Below are 17317 nucleotides of genomic sequence, written 5' to 3'. Positions count from 1 at the left end.
CCTGCTCTTATAAAATCAATTAGGAACATGTGTAATTTAGAGGCCATATTATGAGTAATTTAATTAAAATGCTTATTTAAAAAATATATGTAGCTGCATTTTAAACATTTTATACAAATGCTCTAGTCTATGAATGCATTACACAAGTTGCTAAGTTGCTTATGATATACAATACATTAAAGTGTATCTTGCAACAAGCAGTCACATTAATAAAATTAAAGCAAATGTACTGCGGTGGTTCAGAATATGGAAGCTGTCAGCCTCCAATTTTCATTCAGATGAATTAAACAAAATATTAAACATTTAAATGTTTTGTTGCAATAAAGGTGTCAAGCACCTGGCAGTGCTCGTTTTTCTCTGGTCCACTCTCTGTAACGTAAATGCCTTTGTCATAAAACCAATCTCTGTGACAAAAGGAAAAAGAAAAGTACCTTCCTTCAGTTCTGTTTTGTTTTGTTTTGTTTTTTGTTATTAGGGCCTAAATAACAACTGTGTAACACATCTCAATATGCAGTCATTTTAAAATTATCCAACTTTAGAGAAAGGGTTTCCTGTAGCGGTTTACCAGACAGCCCAACTCCCACCACAGCAACTCAAAGGGGTTTAAGTCTGAGCTTTGACTTGGCCATGACACATTTTTTTAATCTTCCGACTCCTGGTCTTGAAGGCTTGGATGATCCTCAGCAACATTTGCTTTTCTAAGGTCATGGCTAATTGTCCTTTCTTCTTTGCATGATGTAGACACACACCTGGTTGCACCAGAACACCAAACTTCCAAAGTATCTGTTTTTATTGAGATAGTCACACTTCTTGATGATTAACTAATCTTATGTATTAAACTTCTGGCTGCTATCTAATGATTGTGGAAATAGGAATGTTTATTTTTCCCCACCTGAATGTTTCTGAATGTTTGTTTAATTTTGAGGGGAAAAACTACACTTTAAAATTTCTTGTGTTTATGCCTGAGATTATTTGTTTGTTTACTAAAGTTGGAAAGCTGGTTTGTTATTCAGGCGCTTTCTTTTTTTACTGTGTTTTTCCCATGATTGTATGTAAATACCCTGTATTATCTCTGAATTATATACTCTTATTCAATCCTGCCGAAAAGCATTTTGCAATAAGTTGGTACAGTATATGTACACATCCCTTTGTGGATTGATACCGTGTTATGGTGAAGGAGCTTGTGTACTTCACTAAACCTCAGGGCTACATCAGGAAGAGACAAACTCTAAAAAAAAAAAAAAAAGAAAAGAAAAAAGAACTTCTCTTATACTTAGTATTGTCACGCACACTGACAGGTACTAGTCTATAGAGATGTCAACCTACAACCTATAGCCAATATATAACATTATTATTTTGTTTGTTCTGATGTTAACATTTGAGCCAGCCAACTTGCCTTCTCATCTCAGTTAACAATTCCACCGATCTACTGGGTTTCACTGCCATGTTTCCATTCCTGGGTTAATGCTGCATGTAAAATTTCAAGACCACCACATGCTTTGTGAATTACCATATCAGCATAGCTTTAGTGCTGGGATTAATTAGAATATACTACTAGTCCAAACACTGATATCTGTACCTGAGGCACTAATCTCTTAGTGCCTCTGTATCTATTTATTGTAGCCAGTATGTGTGCTCTTTTCTCCTGTTGCAGTTTCAATACACTTTTGAGTATGCATAAGAGTTCTATAATGCAGCTGATATATCATATTTGTGATATTTCACTGTCACTTGCTTGATTGAATGTGTCAAATGATCCTGCTCCCGATTCATTAACATAATAAGATAAACCAAAATATCAGCCTGCAGAACATTCACCCCTACTGTTGAAACATACTCTCACATTACACTCTGGTCATCAGAAACCCTGAAGCGAAATCTTCTGATAAAACTAACATAGGCCTTAAGATAACAGACTGATATGCAGCCACTGAAAGTACCTTAGGGCCTGTCTCTTAATATAATGTGGCTGTAGGCTATTAAGCTGCATTGAGCTCTGCGGTCACTAAAATATTATGGTTTAGACAGAGTACAGCTTCTTGAGTGCATGTCTAATTGTTCAGTTCTTAATTTGTGAACTAATCAAGTACTTCAACCAACTCATATTAGGACTTGACAGAACAAAATTTTGAAAACTGTTGTACTGCTCTAGAATCACTGTCCACTTTAATAGGAATACCTATACACCTGCTAATGTATGCATTTAGATGATCATGTGGGGGAAAAGTGACTCTGATCATGTCATAGTTGTTGCTGCCATGGTAAGCAGAAAGTATTTCAGCATGAACAAAACATCTATCCTTGAGGTGGCTATGCTAAAACTGCAGAAGACCAGTCCACTCCTGTCAAACAAGAACAGGAATTTGAGGCTATTTTGAGCACAGACTCTTCCAAACTGGGCAGTTCAAGATTCGATGCATTCTGTGATGCTTTTCTGCTCATGGTTATTGTGCTTTTTATTGTTTAGGTGCCAAGTATCATGCCACGTTCAAAGATCATCATTTTTCCTTTATTCTTTTGTTTATGTGAACTATAGTTTAAGCTCTTGACCTGTATCTGCATGAGTTTATGCATTATGCTGCTGCCAAATAATTGACTCATTGGATCACAGTATAAATTAGCAGATGTATAGATATTCCTGTGAAATTAAACAGCTATACAACAGTTTCAATTATTGTACCCTTTTTGTTTTTAATCAATTGAAAATAGAAACCTAAGCTACATTCCAGATAATCAAGAGTTAGGTGGTACTGATGAAGAGTCAGTTTGGGATCTTGGAGTGTTAGTGTTTTTTTCTCCTAGGAAACCCCCAGATGCTATGTATCTTTGAATAACCACAAAAGACCATCATTTCAAAGAAGATACAACATCATAGTGCTCCATTATCCTAAAGTAACCATGTGTAGGAGTGCTAAGAGCTGAAAACCTTTTGGGTTTGATTTGGGTTTATTCCATGCTTGCACGTTTAAAAATAGAAGACTCAAATAGTAGAAAAAATACAAGGCAATGGCACCCTTTTTATGTCTTCTCAAAGTAAAATCTCAAGAATTTAAAACAACTGTCATTTATTTTCATTTTAAGTATAAAATAAGAATGAATGCAATAATGAAATGTTTGAACCATGAAAAACATACAGTATCTACACTTGGTCACTCAATTATTCAGAAATAAAGACAAAGAAATAGGTAGTGATTTACGTTTACAGTCTATGCCTGAAACTTTCCATCACTAGAAGATTTTTGCTTTATTTCATTTCTGTTTTTAATACAAAATATTCCTGCTCCCTCTTCTCTCTCTCTCTCTCTCTCTCTCTCTCTCTGTGTGTGTCCCTCTCTTGCTCTCTTTATAAGAGAGAGCTCATGAAGCTGTACAGAAGTGATGTGATGAGAGGAGAAGGACAAATTCTAGCCTAGTGAGTTTTGCAGAATTCAAAACAGACAGGCTGTCACTAGAGCTGGGCCCAGCTAATGAAAACACTGTGACAGCTCAGTAGAAATTCTGAATTCAGCTTACATTTGTACATCTGCACTGATATGCTGGTAGTTCCACTTAGAAATTTGTTTCAGATTTGTTCAGCAAATGAATCAACCAGGGCTAATTAGTATGTAAGTCAATTTCACTTTAATTTAATGAATCCAATTAAGCAAGTGTATAAATGCCACCAAACATGATTAATAAAAGAGAAATCACATATATATGATGGAGCCAATGATGGTTCTTTTCGATTCTTTGAACAATCGTTCTGTGACTGTCTATGCCATTCACTGACCATGGGTTTAATATAGCATGTAACAGATGTAATGTATAGGTCTGTCTAGGCTACTGCTTTCTTAATACTTACAGTATTAAGAAAGCAGTATTTCTGGCATATATCGTATATATATATATATATATACGAAAATAACATCTCTCGACTGTCTGATTCCACTGACGATGTTGCATCTCCGATCAGACAAATAGGAACTACCATCACTCCATCAACGATTGCTTTGATTCACAGAAGGGCAGGTGACATCGTATTTGAGTGTTGAGAATTTTAATTTTGGCTACTACACCCACGGTGCAGATTTATGCACCCATTCACAAAGCGCGGATCTCGTAGTGCTTTCCTTTTGCTGATGCGAATTATCACACAGAGCACCAAAACAACACCGCATTTGATTGTAGGCAATGACCCCTCATTGTCCCTGAAACTACACAACAGCATCACGTAAACACTCAAAGCTTACATGTTCAAAATGGGCTACATATGGGACTCTGACCTCCGATTCGCATTCAAATCTTTCCGCATAGCCCATGCCGCCTGTGACGTCTATATATGTCACTTCCACGGAGAAGCACATAAACTACAGCGTTCTGTCGCAGAATAATTCGCCGCAGAGTAATCGGCCAAGCGAAAGTTTCAGAAGTGACTGCGGCAGTATCATGTAGATGCATGTGTACAATTAAAGCCAAGAGGTCGAGCAGAGAGCACGGCAATTTGCAATGAAAGCTAATAGTGAATATTACCTTGGGTCAGGATGATTCCGCACATGAAGCCCACCCAGACCGCGGCGCGCAGAGCACGACTTTCAACCGAGCGTGTGATCGGCATGACGAGACGCGTGCACATACAAAACAAAACAGAAGTCCAGTATACAGGATACAGCTCCGTGAAAGCGGCAGGATGTAAATGCAGAAATTAATCCAGGAGGGAAGAGGTGTTTCCGAATGATCGTTACATTACGGATCCGCTCCGCCTGTAGCGAGTCTCGCTCTCTCTCTCTCTCTCTCTCTCTCCCCCCCCTCCCCCAGCAGTGTCTTTCCTCACCTCCTTCCGCGCATCACCACCTGTCAATGAAAAGGTGCCCCTTTGTTGTGTTGCTATCGTTAGGTCCAAAACAGCATTTCACCATTCATATAATGTCTGCTGTTCACGTCGTATTAGTGTGTTAGAAATGTTGGTTGTTTTAAACAAATCAGTGATAGAAAGAAAGAAATCAAGGCCACCAACTTCTTCCTGAGTTCCCAGGAGAAAAGTGCTTAGAAAAAAAGCATCCCCAACATTGGTTTGGGTTGTTGACTGATAATCTATCTAAAGGGTTCTACACTTCCGAGCTCCTGGAACTTTCTGTTGTACACTTCAAGAAGCTGATAGTGATACATTTCAGCCACATGCAAAACGAAGAGATTGGGGTAACTGCTACACCATTCTACAAGACATAAGCACATCTAAATATAAGCACTAAGTGGACATCTGTGTTAAATGGTCAGTATCCAAAATTTGCAACCATTATTGGGCAGAAGATTTTGAAAAAGGGAGATCTGAGTCTTAACCAGAAAGAGAAAAAGAACCAGTGCCTTAGGCTCATAAAGTCATTTTATGAATGACTGAACCTACTAGTTGAAGTTTTTGCCTTGAATAGCCTCATCAACAACAATGGTCATTCCTAGCAAAACATTTCATTTTTCATGGAAATGCTGTTATCCTGGCCATTGTAGACCAGTTATTTTGAGTGTCTCCTCATGGCCATGGAAACCACCAAGGATGATTCTAGGATTTTCATTTAATGGGGGCTCAGCCCCAAATGAGGGTATAATAGTAAAAAAAATAAAAATAAAAAAATAAACATTTGACTAACAGGGTAGGATGGTAAACTTATTGCAGCATTCCACTGCATTGCATAGATGTGAATAACATTTGAGTACTGAACAAGTCAAATGCAAGTATACTATGACACCGTGGTCTGTGGAATTTTTGGGGGGCTGAGTAGAAATGTTGGGGGGGGGCTAAAAAAATGGCCTAGCAAGGGAAAAAATGGCCTAGCGAGGGGTACAGCCCTGAGGAAAGATCATGGGTGAGCTTACGTGACATTTTGGATCCCTCACTAATATTGGACCCTTCACTACATGGGTGTCCACATAGAAGAACACCTGCAGGTGTTCCTAGAGGGGGGGTTCTGTCATGACCTCTCCTACAACGCCCTCTGCAAACTGCCAGAGGGAGCCCTCTTCCGAATACTGACACAGCTTTCGGGTTGAAGATCACTTCCTGGTTTCATCCTTCTAAAACCATCCTTACGCTAACATTCAAAGCAAATTATTGCTAGTTCTACTATGTACCATCCTTCTCTTTGTTTTGTCCAATGCACTGTTTTTGTGTTTTCACTCTTTGGATTAGTGTTTTTAGATTTGATGCCATGCTTTATTGGTTTTTGTGATCTTTACCTGTTATTTTTTTTACCATGCTTTTGCCTTACCCCTTTGGATTATTGTGTTGTTGATATTTTGTGCTGTGTTAATTAACTCTCCGAATAGATTCAACACCGTCTGCTTCCAGGGGTTACAGATGATTGAATCCTCTCAAATAATGTTGTAGTTGCTTAAAGAGGCTGGGATGTAATGTTGAGGACCCTAGCTGTGAGGTTACCATGATTCTTGTAAAGCATCCTCCTGATCCCATTCTTTCATGCATTTTTAAGTTTAATACTATTGAGAAATTGACCTTAGAAAAGATCCAGGACCACTTAGTGGAACACCACAGGAAAACTAGGGCAAAAATGTTTGCAAAAGCTTAAAGGCCTACAAAGGTGAAACATGTTGGCACCTTCACCTTATTCTGCACCTCTGAAAAAGTGGAGAATTTTAAATGGACTGGCTGCAATCAGACTGATGTGATGATGACAGATGGTGACTCTCACTATCAGAGAGGACTTGTGTGTCCTTGAGTGTGCTTGAGCAAAGGTGCAAACAGCAGTAGAACAACAAAAGTCTCAAATTTTCTCATAAAAGGTCTATTAAACAGTACTGTGCAAAGGTTTTAGGCAGGTGTGAAGCAGTGGTGGGCCGTCAGGGTCGGCAAAGCCTTCTCTGCTGGCCTAAACAGCAGTTATCTGAATCACTGACTTTCATTTTAATATACTTAATATATTTTTCCATGAATGTGTATTAAATTATTCCCAACAGTCTGTTTTCTACATTTCATAGCTTTTCTCTTGGTTGCGCTGCTTCCAGTAGTGTATATTTATGATAAGATTATTTATCCAATCATATTTCAGCCAGTGGCTGACATCATGTGTTGCTAGGGTGAAAGAAATCTGTCTTAAGGCCTTCAGAATCAATACTGCAGGCGCCTGTAGCTTAAAATAAGTGGCAATGAAATTGTTACATTAACCAATCAGATTTCGAGTTGGCGTCACTGGGGCATACGATTACGTCTAGCAGGCATACGATTACGTCAGCAATTTCCCATCTTTTGATTGGATAATTGGAGTAGTCAGAGGCAGCGAACCACACAAACTAAATAAAATATATATATATATATATATATATATATATATATATATATATATATATATATATATATATATATATATATATATTACCTCACAATGGCTGACAGAGGAGAAGAAATTGATTTGGTCGTAGACATCCTTACAAATGCTTTTTCAAAATTGACTATTCCTTGTGAGGTGTGAAATACTGTAGCCTGATTTCTTTTATAATTTGCTATTTAATGATTGATTAGTATCCATTGCTGTGGCATCATAATGATGGTATAGAGGTGGATTAATTCAGGAAGGACACCAGTGAAGGCCTAGGTGTGAAATGCTTGGCCCGCCACTGGTGTGAAGAAATGCTGTAAAGTAAGAATGCTTTTAAAAAACTATATTTTTTAGCACTTTATAAAATGAAAAGTGCTCTGGACTGATGAGTCAAAATTTGAAATATTTGGCGGTAGCAGGATGTGGTTTGTTTGCCAAAGGCCTGGAGAGCAGTATAATTATAAATGTCTGCAGGCAACAGTGAAGCCTTCCTTGTATGTTTGGGGCTGTGTTTTTGCAAATGGTGTTGGTGATTTGGTTAGGATTATTGGTGTCTTCTATGCTGAAATACAAGCAGAAACTTATCCATCATGCAATATCATCTGGGAGGTATCTCAACAATGTGACAATGACTTAAAACATACAGCCAATGTCATTAAGAACTATTTTTGGCAGAACAACAAGAAGAACAAGGAGTCTTGGAAGGAGTCGGTCTGGGATTACATGGAGATACATAAGGATTTGAGACACCCTACATCCACAAAAGATCTGTGGTTAGTTCTTCAATATGTTTGGAACAACCTACCTGCCGAGTTCCTTCAAAAACTGTATGCAAGTGTGCCTAGAAGCATTGTTGCTGTTTTGAGGGAAAAGGGTGGTCATAGCACATATTGAATTGATTTGGATTTCTCTTCTGTTACTATCCTTTTGTTAATTGATAAAAAAATAAATGATTAACATTTCTATTTTTGAAAACATTACAGCATTTTTGCATACCTACCTTAAACATTTGCACAGTGCTGTATGTCAGTCTCCTGAGCATTCCACAATTTTGCATTGCAGACGAAAGAACCTCTGCTTGAGTTGTTTTAAACACAGGCATTTCAAAAGTGATACAGCAGGGAGCTGAGTGGCATGCTTGATTTAGTTTCTATGGACTTGGAGTGAGATGGCCAGGCAGAGTTTTTTGGCCAAGACATCATTATTTGTGCCAATGTCTTGAAGCATGTGATGCATCAAATGAAAACGTATCTCCTGAGATGTACAAAAATCCCCTGAATGTGAGCACTTTCTTGATATGATGACAAGTTTAACAGGGTGAAGTGGAACTAGAGTACCTTACAAAGTTGGTACTGTTAAGCTGATACAAGCAGTGACCTGACTTCCCAGGTAGACCTTGTGTGCAATAGGCCATCCTGTAATACCCCAACATCTCCCAGGAGTATTGTGATAATAGAGCCCACTTGTTCAAGATCAGCCCCAAGGGGTGTTTTGGTTGGAAGGGTGATTACTTCACTCTGAAGACAGTTTGCAGTGCTTTTTTTGCTTCTTATTGATTTTTGGGGTCTTGCCAGAATCAATATGTCCTACACTACTAAATACCTTTCAGGTCAAGTCCAGAAACGTTTATTGTAATTTCAAACATATATAGCTGATCCAGTACATAGTGAAACAAAATGTTCCTCTAGGACCCTGGTGCTAGATAAAGACACAGAACTACATACAGAACAAACTTGTGCAAACTTGTGCAAAGAGAGTAAGACAAAAGACAGTGCAAGACAATGGGGAATATGAGGAATAAGGGAAAAGAATGATTTAATAGGACCCTTAAGAGCTAAACAATATCAACCACAGCAAATATAGGCTTTAACCTTTAACCTTTGACTTCCCATTGCACTCATATGGAAGAGTAATATCTAGTTAATGTCTACAACAGGAAGAGCCATGTGGAAAGGGCAAGATTTAAGCGGAATCCAACTCTTTATTCCACCATTGTCCTGCCCAAGACCCAAAAACAAAAAGTGGGTGATGCAGTTCTTGAGGTTGGCTGGCCATTATCATAGGTATGTGGCCAAATTTTTCATATGTCACCAGCCTGATGATTGCTAAACAGATCCACTCCAGTAGAGGTTGCTGTGCGAAGGGGTTTTTGTCACAGGTGGTGGAGAGGAGCAACCTGTGCTATACATTCAAATTACCTTTCGCATCAGGATGGGGAAAATCAGCTGCAGGCCAGAGAGCTCCCTGGCCTGAGACAACCGTTGGAGGTATGTGGCAGCAGAAGCATGATTGAGTTTTCAACTTTGCATGGAGAGGAGGTGCTAAATAATGTGTGATGATTCTCTCCCATGTCTTTTAGCCATCAGTGTACTTACATAAGTTTATTTTATTTATAATTTTTGCTCAGTTTTATGAAGAGTTCCACACTTACAGCTCTCCCATGCACATACTAGTTAGACTGGAAGTTCATGAGAAGCAGGGTGTATTGAACACACACTGTTAATCAGCAAATGATTCTTAAATGTAGAACATTCCTCTATGCAGATTAAATTATTTTCACAAAGAATACAGCAAAAATAATAATAATATTCAAGTCATCATTTAAAATGGCTTTTAATCTGACACTGGCTGGAATAGCTTTGAACCAAATCTCCCCATGCACCCCTCCTTGTCAACCTTTTATTTTTTAGCCTTTGATGCCAGAATGACAGAAAGCAACTGGGCTGTGGTATCCAGGGGAGCTGGGGTCACACACTGTGTGTTCTCTCCTCTCTGTAACCCAGCAATGAGCAATATGTGCCTATTAGGTTACTTTATTAACACATTATTATGATTATGTAAATAAACAAAAATACTATGGATTGCCTTTGTGTCAATTTTTTCCAAATAGCAAAAGGGGAAAGTGGGGCAAACATGTCTTCCCCCAAGACAAAACACTATGTACACTGCAGCACAGGGCAACATAACCCACTGGGAAGAAAGCATTAGCTACCCTGCTCTGCATTCATGAGCCTATAGCTGCCCACAATTGTCTAGTGTTGCTGTGACTGACGACTGATGGCAGAAACTTGGGAGTCCTTGAAGATAATATTAAATGCAGAAATATCACACATATTCACTAAAGATTTGGCCAAATTATGGCTTGCACATTACAAAGTAAGAAGTGAATAGCCTCTGTAGCCTAATATTAGCTATGAGAGTGGCAAGTCAGCATAAGAGATTGGCAGTTTATAAAAGATTGTTTAAATTTCTGCACATTAACTGCTGTGCAAATGAACGTAGAGCATCATGAATGGGCATGAAAACCAGGCTTTTATGCATCGTGAAGGTAGAGCCAGACTTATCTTTGTCTGGCTACAGATTCCAGCTGGGAATCATCAGACATTCACAAGCCTGAGTTCACTGATTGTTACAGTTACTATTAACTGTTACTTTTCCACCTAAAAATTCTTGATATTGCCGACTTTCATCCCACATTTCACATTCAGCACACACTCACAATAAGATTCCCTTTGGATGATGCCAACAGAACTGCAAATTGCTGAAGTATTGCCTTTAGACAGCATACTACATATATGCCCAACCTTTGCTTCATCTTGATACTCTTGGTCCATTAAAACCACAATCAATTGTGGAAATATGACACACTTTTCATGCAGTCCAACTCCACTTCCAGTTTGACACACCATTTCAAGTTAATGCAGGAAAGTGTACACAACACTCATTATACTTATATCAAGATGGATTACACAAATAGTGACACAGACACCTTTGGCAATACCTTCCACAACAAATGTCAAAGTACAAATGTCACAGATTTTCCCCAAATTCACAAAACACACTGGATCAAGGAATTCCTCAAAGTGCTCTGGGTCATTGTTCAGCAGTATTTTCAGTACAGGTCAACACTCCCTGCATTTGCACAGCAGAGCTTCTGCATGAGTTCATCTCACCCTCCTGAGACACCAGGCCTTCTTCCATGTCTCCAAACTCTTCCCTTGCTCCCTTTTTGATGATGCTTTGGTTGCCTTGAAATTTTGGGTATGTATCCTGGAACCAACCCCAGCATACTTGTATGTTTACAAGAGGCAGGCAATTTTTTTCATTTTTTCACAATGTTGTAAATTAGTAAGCATAGTACCCTTATACTACACTCCTGTAGTCTGGGTCTGCCCTTAAAAGAGTAGGCTGTACACCATATTTGCTTTAAGTTTATACACTCATTATGGACCACTGACCTAAAATCAATGATCCCAAAATGAGATCTAGACCTGGCGCTAAGCATTTTTGCAACTTACCTTATGAAAGGAAGATGCAGACATAAAATGGGTTTTGCATCAGATAGCTTTTAATGGCCATTACTACTGCCAGACAAGAAGGCAAATTGCATGCAGGACCAATTAGTCACTTTTTGCGACAAAACCCAGGATTTCTTTCAAAGATGTTGTATATGGATCAGCCCTGTTTTATAGTGAGGGTTCTCAAGTAATATGTGAAAGTAACTGCCAGTTCGTTGGTCATTGCCAAAATATGTGTGTAAAGGGACAATAGAGCAGTATTAGAATTATCATAGATGCTGATTATTAAAAAAAAAGTACAAAATAGAGTGCAGAATGCAACAGAGGATATTAAGAATTCTTTTGTCTAAGGTTTTTCCTTGCTACTATTGCCTCTGGCTTGCTCAATTTAAATATTAAACTTTCTCATTTTTATTCAATTTTTTTATGCCTGTAAATCTTATCCATTGTTAAAAACAGTATACAAATAAAATTTTATTTAATAAAAGTAGTTTAAACAAATAAAACTAATCCTAAAACTAAACCTTTATTAATTATCTCCCATTAATAAAGCAGTGTTAATACTTAACTAATTTATTTATACTAATTAATTAATTCTTTCAAGTTGACTTGTATCAAATTAAATAATAAAAATTTAATTAAAAACAAAAATCAAATTAAATAATAAACTTCTCTCTAAAGCATGATCGTGTTAACATGAACAATTCCAATTAGAATTTGTCAAGCCAACAATATCTGCAAATAAAATCATACAAATTTCTGACACAACATAAAATTGAGAATCACACCCATATGACATTTGGACATGAAAACATTTGAAATATTTTAATCCATCCCTTTCTAGACCCAGTATCTTCTTAGGGATGTTTCCAGTTACTTGAAAATCATAGAAATGGTCATGGAAAAAAGTTTCATGCACAACCAAAACAAAAACAGCTTTACCTCCATGCAAAATGATACAGGTTATTTTGCTGAACATTGGCACATATATATTAAATGCACCTTGAATAGTAAATCATGAAATGATGTTTTGGAATTAAGTTGTTTGATGGGTAGACTTCTTTAAAGAGTTTATGATATTCAATAATAAGGTGCTTTAAATACACAGTCATCCCTTCAGTGATGTATGAGAACACAATGTTTATAATGTTCAACAACAAGAGCAACAAGTGCCAGTGCAAATCATCCTCTGGAACCATGTCACCAAATATTGAAGCTATGCTTGCAATCAGAAACAATGTTGTGATGCATGTAACCCTATTCCATGCCCTCTACAATGTTGTCGTTGTTGTTGTTGGCTGAAGTTAAACATGGGTCATACTCTGAGAAAACTGGCTTAGCTGAAGATTTATCAATTAGCAAAAACTACAGAAATAATTTTCTCTAAAAAATTGCTCTAGAAATCCAGGAATGCAATCCATAACTAAGTTGTCACCTGTAATTTGTCCAAGAGTGCCATATACAGGAACTTCAGCAAATGAAATAGCAAATCCAGTAGTCTCTCATACTTTTAGGTTATTTACTAAGGGTTTCAGTATTTTAATTTCATCTTTCTTAGCATCTTGTCCATAAAACAATGATAGCACATGAATGTTCATTAAATTAGAATTCACACCATGGGGGGGGTGTTCTAAGAAAGAAGTAAATGTAGCCAGCTTTATGATTTTTTTTTTTCAATCTAAAGGATTTGAACACTCAAATTCATCATAATATAATTGGGTTTGGATGGCAAACCTATTCCTTGAAAACAAAGGATGCCTTTTGAAGTAGCTTCATCATAGAAGTCCTCATATTTGTCAGACAAATATTGAAAATTAATTGGAGTGTTTTCAATATGGGAATATATACAAATTTGTCAATACATTGCTCATACATTCCAGTTTTGCTATATTGTCTGGTGTCATGCCTTACTCTTAGGTGTAGTTCAACAGGCTATACTATTTCCCATTTTTCCCTAAAATATTTCTTCTATTTCAGAATTCAGTTGGCTAAAAGGATTGACTTTTAAATGACTTCTCTTTGGCTGATCTTGAAGGATTGTAAGAGTAATCAGTTCAGAACTTTTTCCTGAATGTTAGATTGCAAATCTTCCACTAATTCATGTAGTCTGGCTATAATGGAGACACACACAACCTTGCTCTGAGTTTACATTTAAGGTCCCGTTTCAGTATTCAGGCACTGAGATGAAGTGAATGGGGTTTCATCATTTAAGCACTGAGAATTACTAGTGTCATAATCAGAAAGGGTCTCATGAGGCACACAAATGTTGATATAAGGAGCACGTAGATATCTTGTAAATGCAGAATAACTTGAGAATTGTAAACAACATCTGGTTTGACCACATTTTTGTCTCAAATCTTTTCCAGGATACATTACATGAATTAGTTTTAGGTGTATGAACAAAAGTAAAGCTGTACCAAAGGATAAAGCATTTTAATGCATTAAGCTAGTTAATTCTTGTTCAGCAGCCTTGCTCTCAACTCTTTGACTCTTGGACATTTGTCTATTGTGCCTACATCAATATTTTACACAATAGTCTGCAAAAATGTGTATAGGCTGGACAGAGCATCATCATTTTTCTTCACACTGAATACAAAGTAAGAACAGCTCATTAAATGCACCCAAGGATGTGCATGACTGACATGGAAGAAGCTGTCTATCCAAGACTATGTAGAAACTGGAAATCTTTAAAATGCTTTTGAAGTCCCTATGGCCAGGAGATATGGCTGGGAGTTTCCTTCACTGGTTATGAAGTGCTCTTCGAGGTTTTGGCAGGACTGAAACACAATGAAAAGAGTCTCTGTATAAGCAATTAGTTCTGAACAATTGTTAAACAACATTTGGAACTGGATCACATAGTCTCGACAAACCTTGTGAAATTTCGCCTGATGATCTACTGCCTCTCCAACAATCTTCTTGGGTTGTTTCTTTTCAGCTGGTTGTGGAGTGAGAAGATGCAGCAAATCATTAAGAGAAGCCATGTCACTGTCCCACTCTGCAGACAGTGTTAAATACTAATATTTGGAACCATATGTTACAAAAAAGTACTATAGTTCAAGTAAAAACTGGTTCCATTCATGAGTAGTTGAGTGTATAAAAAGAACAAGAGGTACTCCATACACATATTATGCAAGCTGCTGTTTTTTTTATACCTTGGAATATTACTATTAATTAGATTACAGGCCAAGAGCTTGAATTAAAATATTTTATTTTATAATATATTTAATATTTTGATGTGATTTTAACTGTGGCATGGTCGTTGGTGCCAGATCATGTCAAAATGACATTTCCACCCAGGCTTGGTTATTCTTGGTTATCATTCTTGGTATTACATACATTAAAACTAAATACTAAAACCAGCCCGTCTAGTTCCCACAAACCTAGTCCAATCACAATATTTCACCATTCTGATATCTGTGTTTAGTTAACATTAGTTTTAAAGTAGACAGTGAGTATGTATGTATGTATGTATGTATTTACATACATTAGTAAATGCAAAAATGTATAGTAATTAGTTAAAGCTTGTTTCAATAATATTTTTCTCTTTTTTTTTGAGTTGGATGGCTTTGTGAAGTTTGGGACATACACGCTTGAACTTGCAGCTATTATTGGCCAGCCATTATACCTTAATTTGTGCCACCTGCTGCACATTATCAAGCCGGCTTAAAACAAAGAAAAAAAAAGAAAAACAGAGGTCTGGTTGTCTTTTGTCTTCTGATAGTCTGTAAGGTGTGGGGTTTTTTTTTGTTTGTTTGTTTGTTTGTTTTTGGTGTAAGCAAGCCAACCTAATTTTTGATTTATCCTTATGTTAAAACACTATAGGTTTTTTATTGTCTTGACAGTGCTATTGCTATTTTCAGGTCAGTCAGATTAAGATCTGTCAGAAGATGAACAAATCTGAAAAACCTCTGTCAACACTATGGGGTAGGAATCATGGATTTATTTTTCTACTGTGTTTAATCCCCCCCCCCCCCCCTAAGTATTGCATGATAATATCCCCCTACATTTAGCAGAATTTCTTTAGTCTAATCTTGCTCTTAATTTAGGCTGTGAACTAAATGAGTCAAATAAGCAAGAGTCTTTCAAGACGGATGACACAAATCATCAGCACCAACTAGCATTAAGAACAGTAAGCACCATAACCATGACATGAGCTGGCCTACTTGTGTTCATGTAGTCAAATGAAGAGTATGTTCTTTTTAAATCTCTCAGATGTGCTTGGGACACACTGCAAAAGATGAGTTTAACATTATTGAATTGGTTACTGGGGAGGGTGATGATGCCAAAGGTGTGCCAATTGCAACTCTACATGCCAAGTCAATGCCTACGGTAAGTGAAATTTTCCTTGTCATTGTGTGGGTTTTTTTTTTTTTTTTTTTTTTGAATTGATGATGATTATCAATTTTGGTTAGGTCAACCTGTCTGGCTTAGACTTGCATCCTCCTGTGACCTTTCGGCTGAAGCATGGCTCAGGCCCGGTGTTTGTTGGTGCAGAACATGTAGCCTGTGAGTTTGCGTGGGTCTTTTAACTTTACAACAATGCCTTTTGTGAAACTGAACAGTAGCAATAAACGTTTTCCTAGTGGAAGACTACTCAGATGAAGAAATGGAAGATGAAGAGGAGGAGGTGGAGGAAGAAGAGGAAGATATTGAGGAGTCACCTGTGAAGAAAGTTACAAAAAATGGTGCTGGCAAAGTAAGGCTGAACTTCAAATGACTACTTGCATTTATTGAAACTGTTTCAGTATTCTGATGCTGAAATCTTTCTCCTCCCCAACCAAAGAGAAAGAAACCAGAAAAGGGGGAAGATGAAGGGTAAGTTCTAGATCTCCTATTCTGTATTGTGCTTTTTCACTATCATTCCATTAATTCTCCCTAAATTTATAAAACCTAGTGAAACATCAGAAGGTGAAAACAATCCCCCTAAAAAGGTATGTCTAAAGTGACTTTACTTTCTTTTCTTTTTTTAATTGAAGTTGACCATTTAAACAGCTTTTTTTTTTTTTTGTTCTTTCTGCAGGGAAAAGGAAGGGGTAGAAAGCCACTGGCTGCAAAGGTTTGACCAAGCAAGAGTGAACGATTAAACAATACCACCTGAACAACTTGATTCAAAGCAAAGTAGTCTAGCACTGTTCAATTCTACTGCAGTTGTATAAATGCCTTTTGGAGTACAGATTTTGAAATGCTAATCATGCTTGTCTTGCATTGCAACTATATCCTGGCTTTTATTAATAAAATTGCAAAAGAAAAGTTTACCACTTGTCCGACATGAAGGGACTGTATTTAATGAACCTAATTCTGTTTATATTGAGAGATGGTTGATTTTGCATTCTTGAGTGCAGTGTTCAAAAATGTAACTTGATTGAGTACTGACATTAGAGATGGAATAATTGACTACAGGTTTTATGCTTTATCCTAGCACCCCTTTTAATAAACAAGAATTTGAAGTGGTATTAGTATTTCCACAACTGAGCTATGGTTTAAAATCAATATGTACCCACTATAGATCACATGCTTCTTAATTGTCCTTCAGACCTCCTTAATGTTGTAGCTGAAAAAATGTTTCCATATGTAGCTGTTTAGTACGGAAGCCCAGAGAGGCCATGTGAGATGATTTTTGCTTTTGTTTTCTCGTGATCACGACTTAATCAGAATCTAATGCACATCAACGTTGGCGTCTTCGCCACCACCATGAAAGTTGTCGATCACTGACAG

The 17317-nt window shown here is 37.3% G+C and overlaps 2 protein-coding genes across 2 annotated transcripts in view; one reads left to right on the top strand and one right to left on the bottom strand.

Moving 5' to 3' along the window:
• Positions 1 to 4776, bottom strand: part of LOC131367233 (seizure 6-like protein) — a 36304-nt gene extending 31528 nt beyond the window's left edge. Inside the window, exon 1 of the mRNA XM_058412537.1 lies at positions 4510 to 4776. Coding sequence (XP_058268520.1) covers positions 4510 to 4612 — 103 coding nt within the window. The 5' untranslated portion in view covers positions 4613 to 4776. The remainder of the gene's footprint in view (positions 1 to 4509) is intronic.
• A 10531-nt stretch (positions 4777 to 15307) lies between these two features.
• Positions 15308 to 16819, top strand: npm2b (nucleophosmin/nucleoplasmin, 2b). Its single transcript, XM_058412594.1, has 9 exons — positions 15308 to 15331; positions 15463 to 15526; positions 15649 to 15731; positions 15815 to 15931; positions 16015 to 16108; positions 16186 to 16298; positions 16386 to 16417; positions 16497 to 16533; positions 16623 to 16819. The coding sequence occupies exons 2-9, from the start codon at positions 15490 to 15492 to the stop codon at positions 16662 to 16664; spliced, it is 555 nt and encodes a 184-aa protein (XP_058268577.1). The 5' UTR covers positions 15308 to 15331; positions 15463 to 15489; the 3' UTR covers positions 16665 to 16819.
• Positions 16820 to 17317: the final 498 nt, after the last annotated feature.

The sequence above is a fragment of the Hemibagrus wyckioides genome, linkage group LG16 (genome assembly GCF_019097595.1).
Source record: "Hemibagrus wyckioides isolate EC202008001 linkage group LG16, SWU_Hwy_1.0, whole genome shotgun sequence".
In the NCBI taxonomy this organism is placed as follows: Eukaryota; Metazoa; Chordata; class Actinopteri; order Siluriformes; family Bagridae; genus Hemibagrus; species Hemibagrus wyckioides.
Note: the sequence above shows the minus strand (reverse complement) of the source record. Positions and strands in the feature narration are given on the sequence as shown.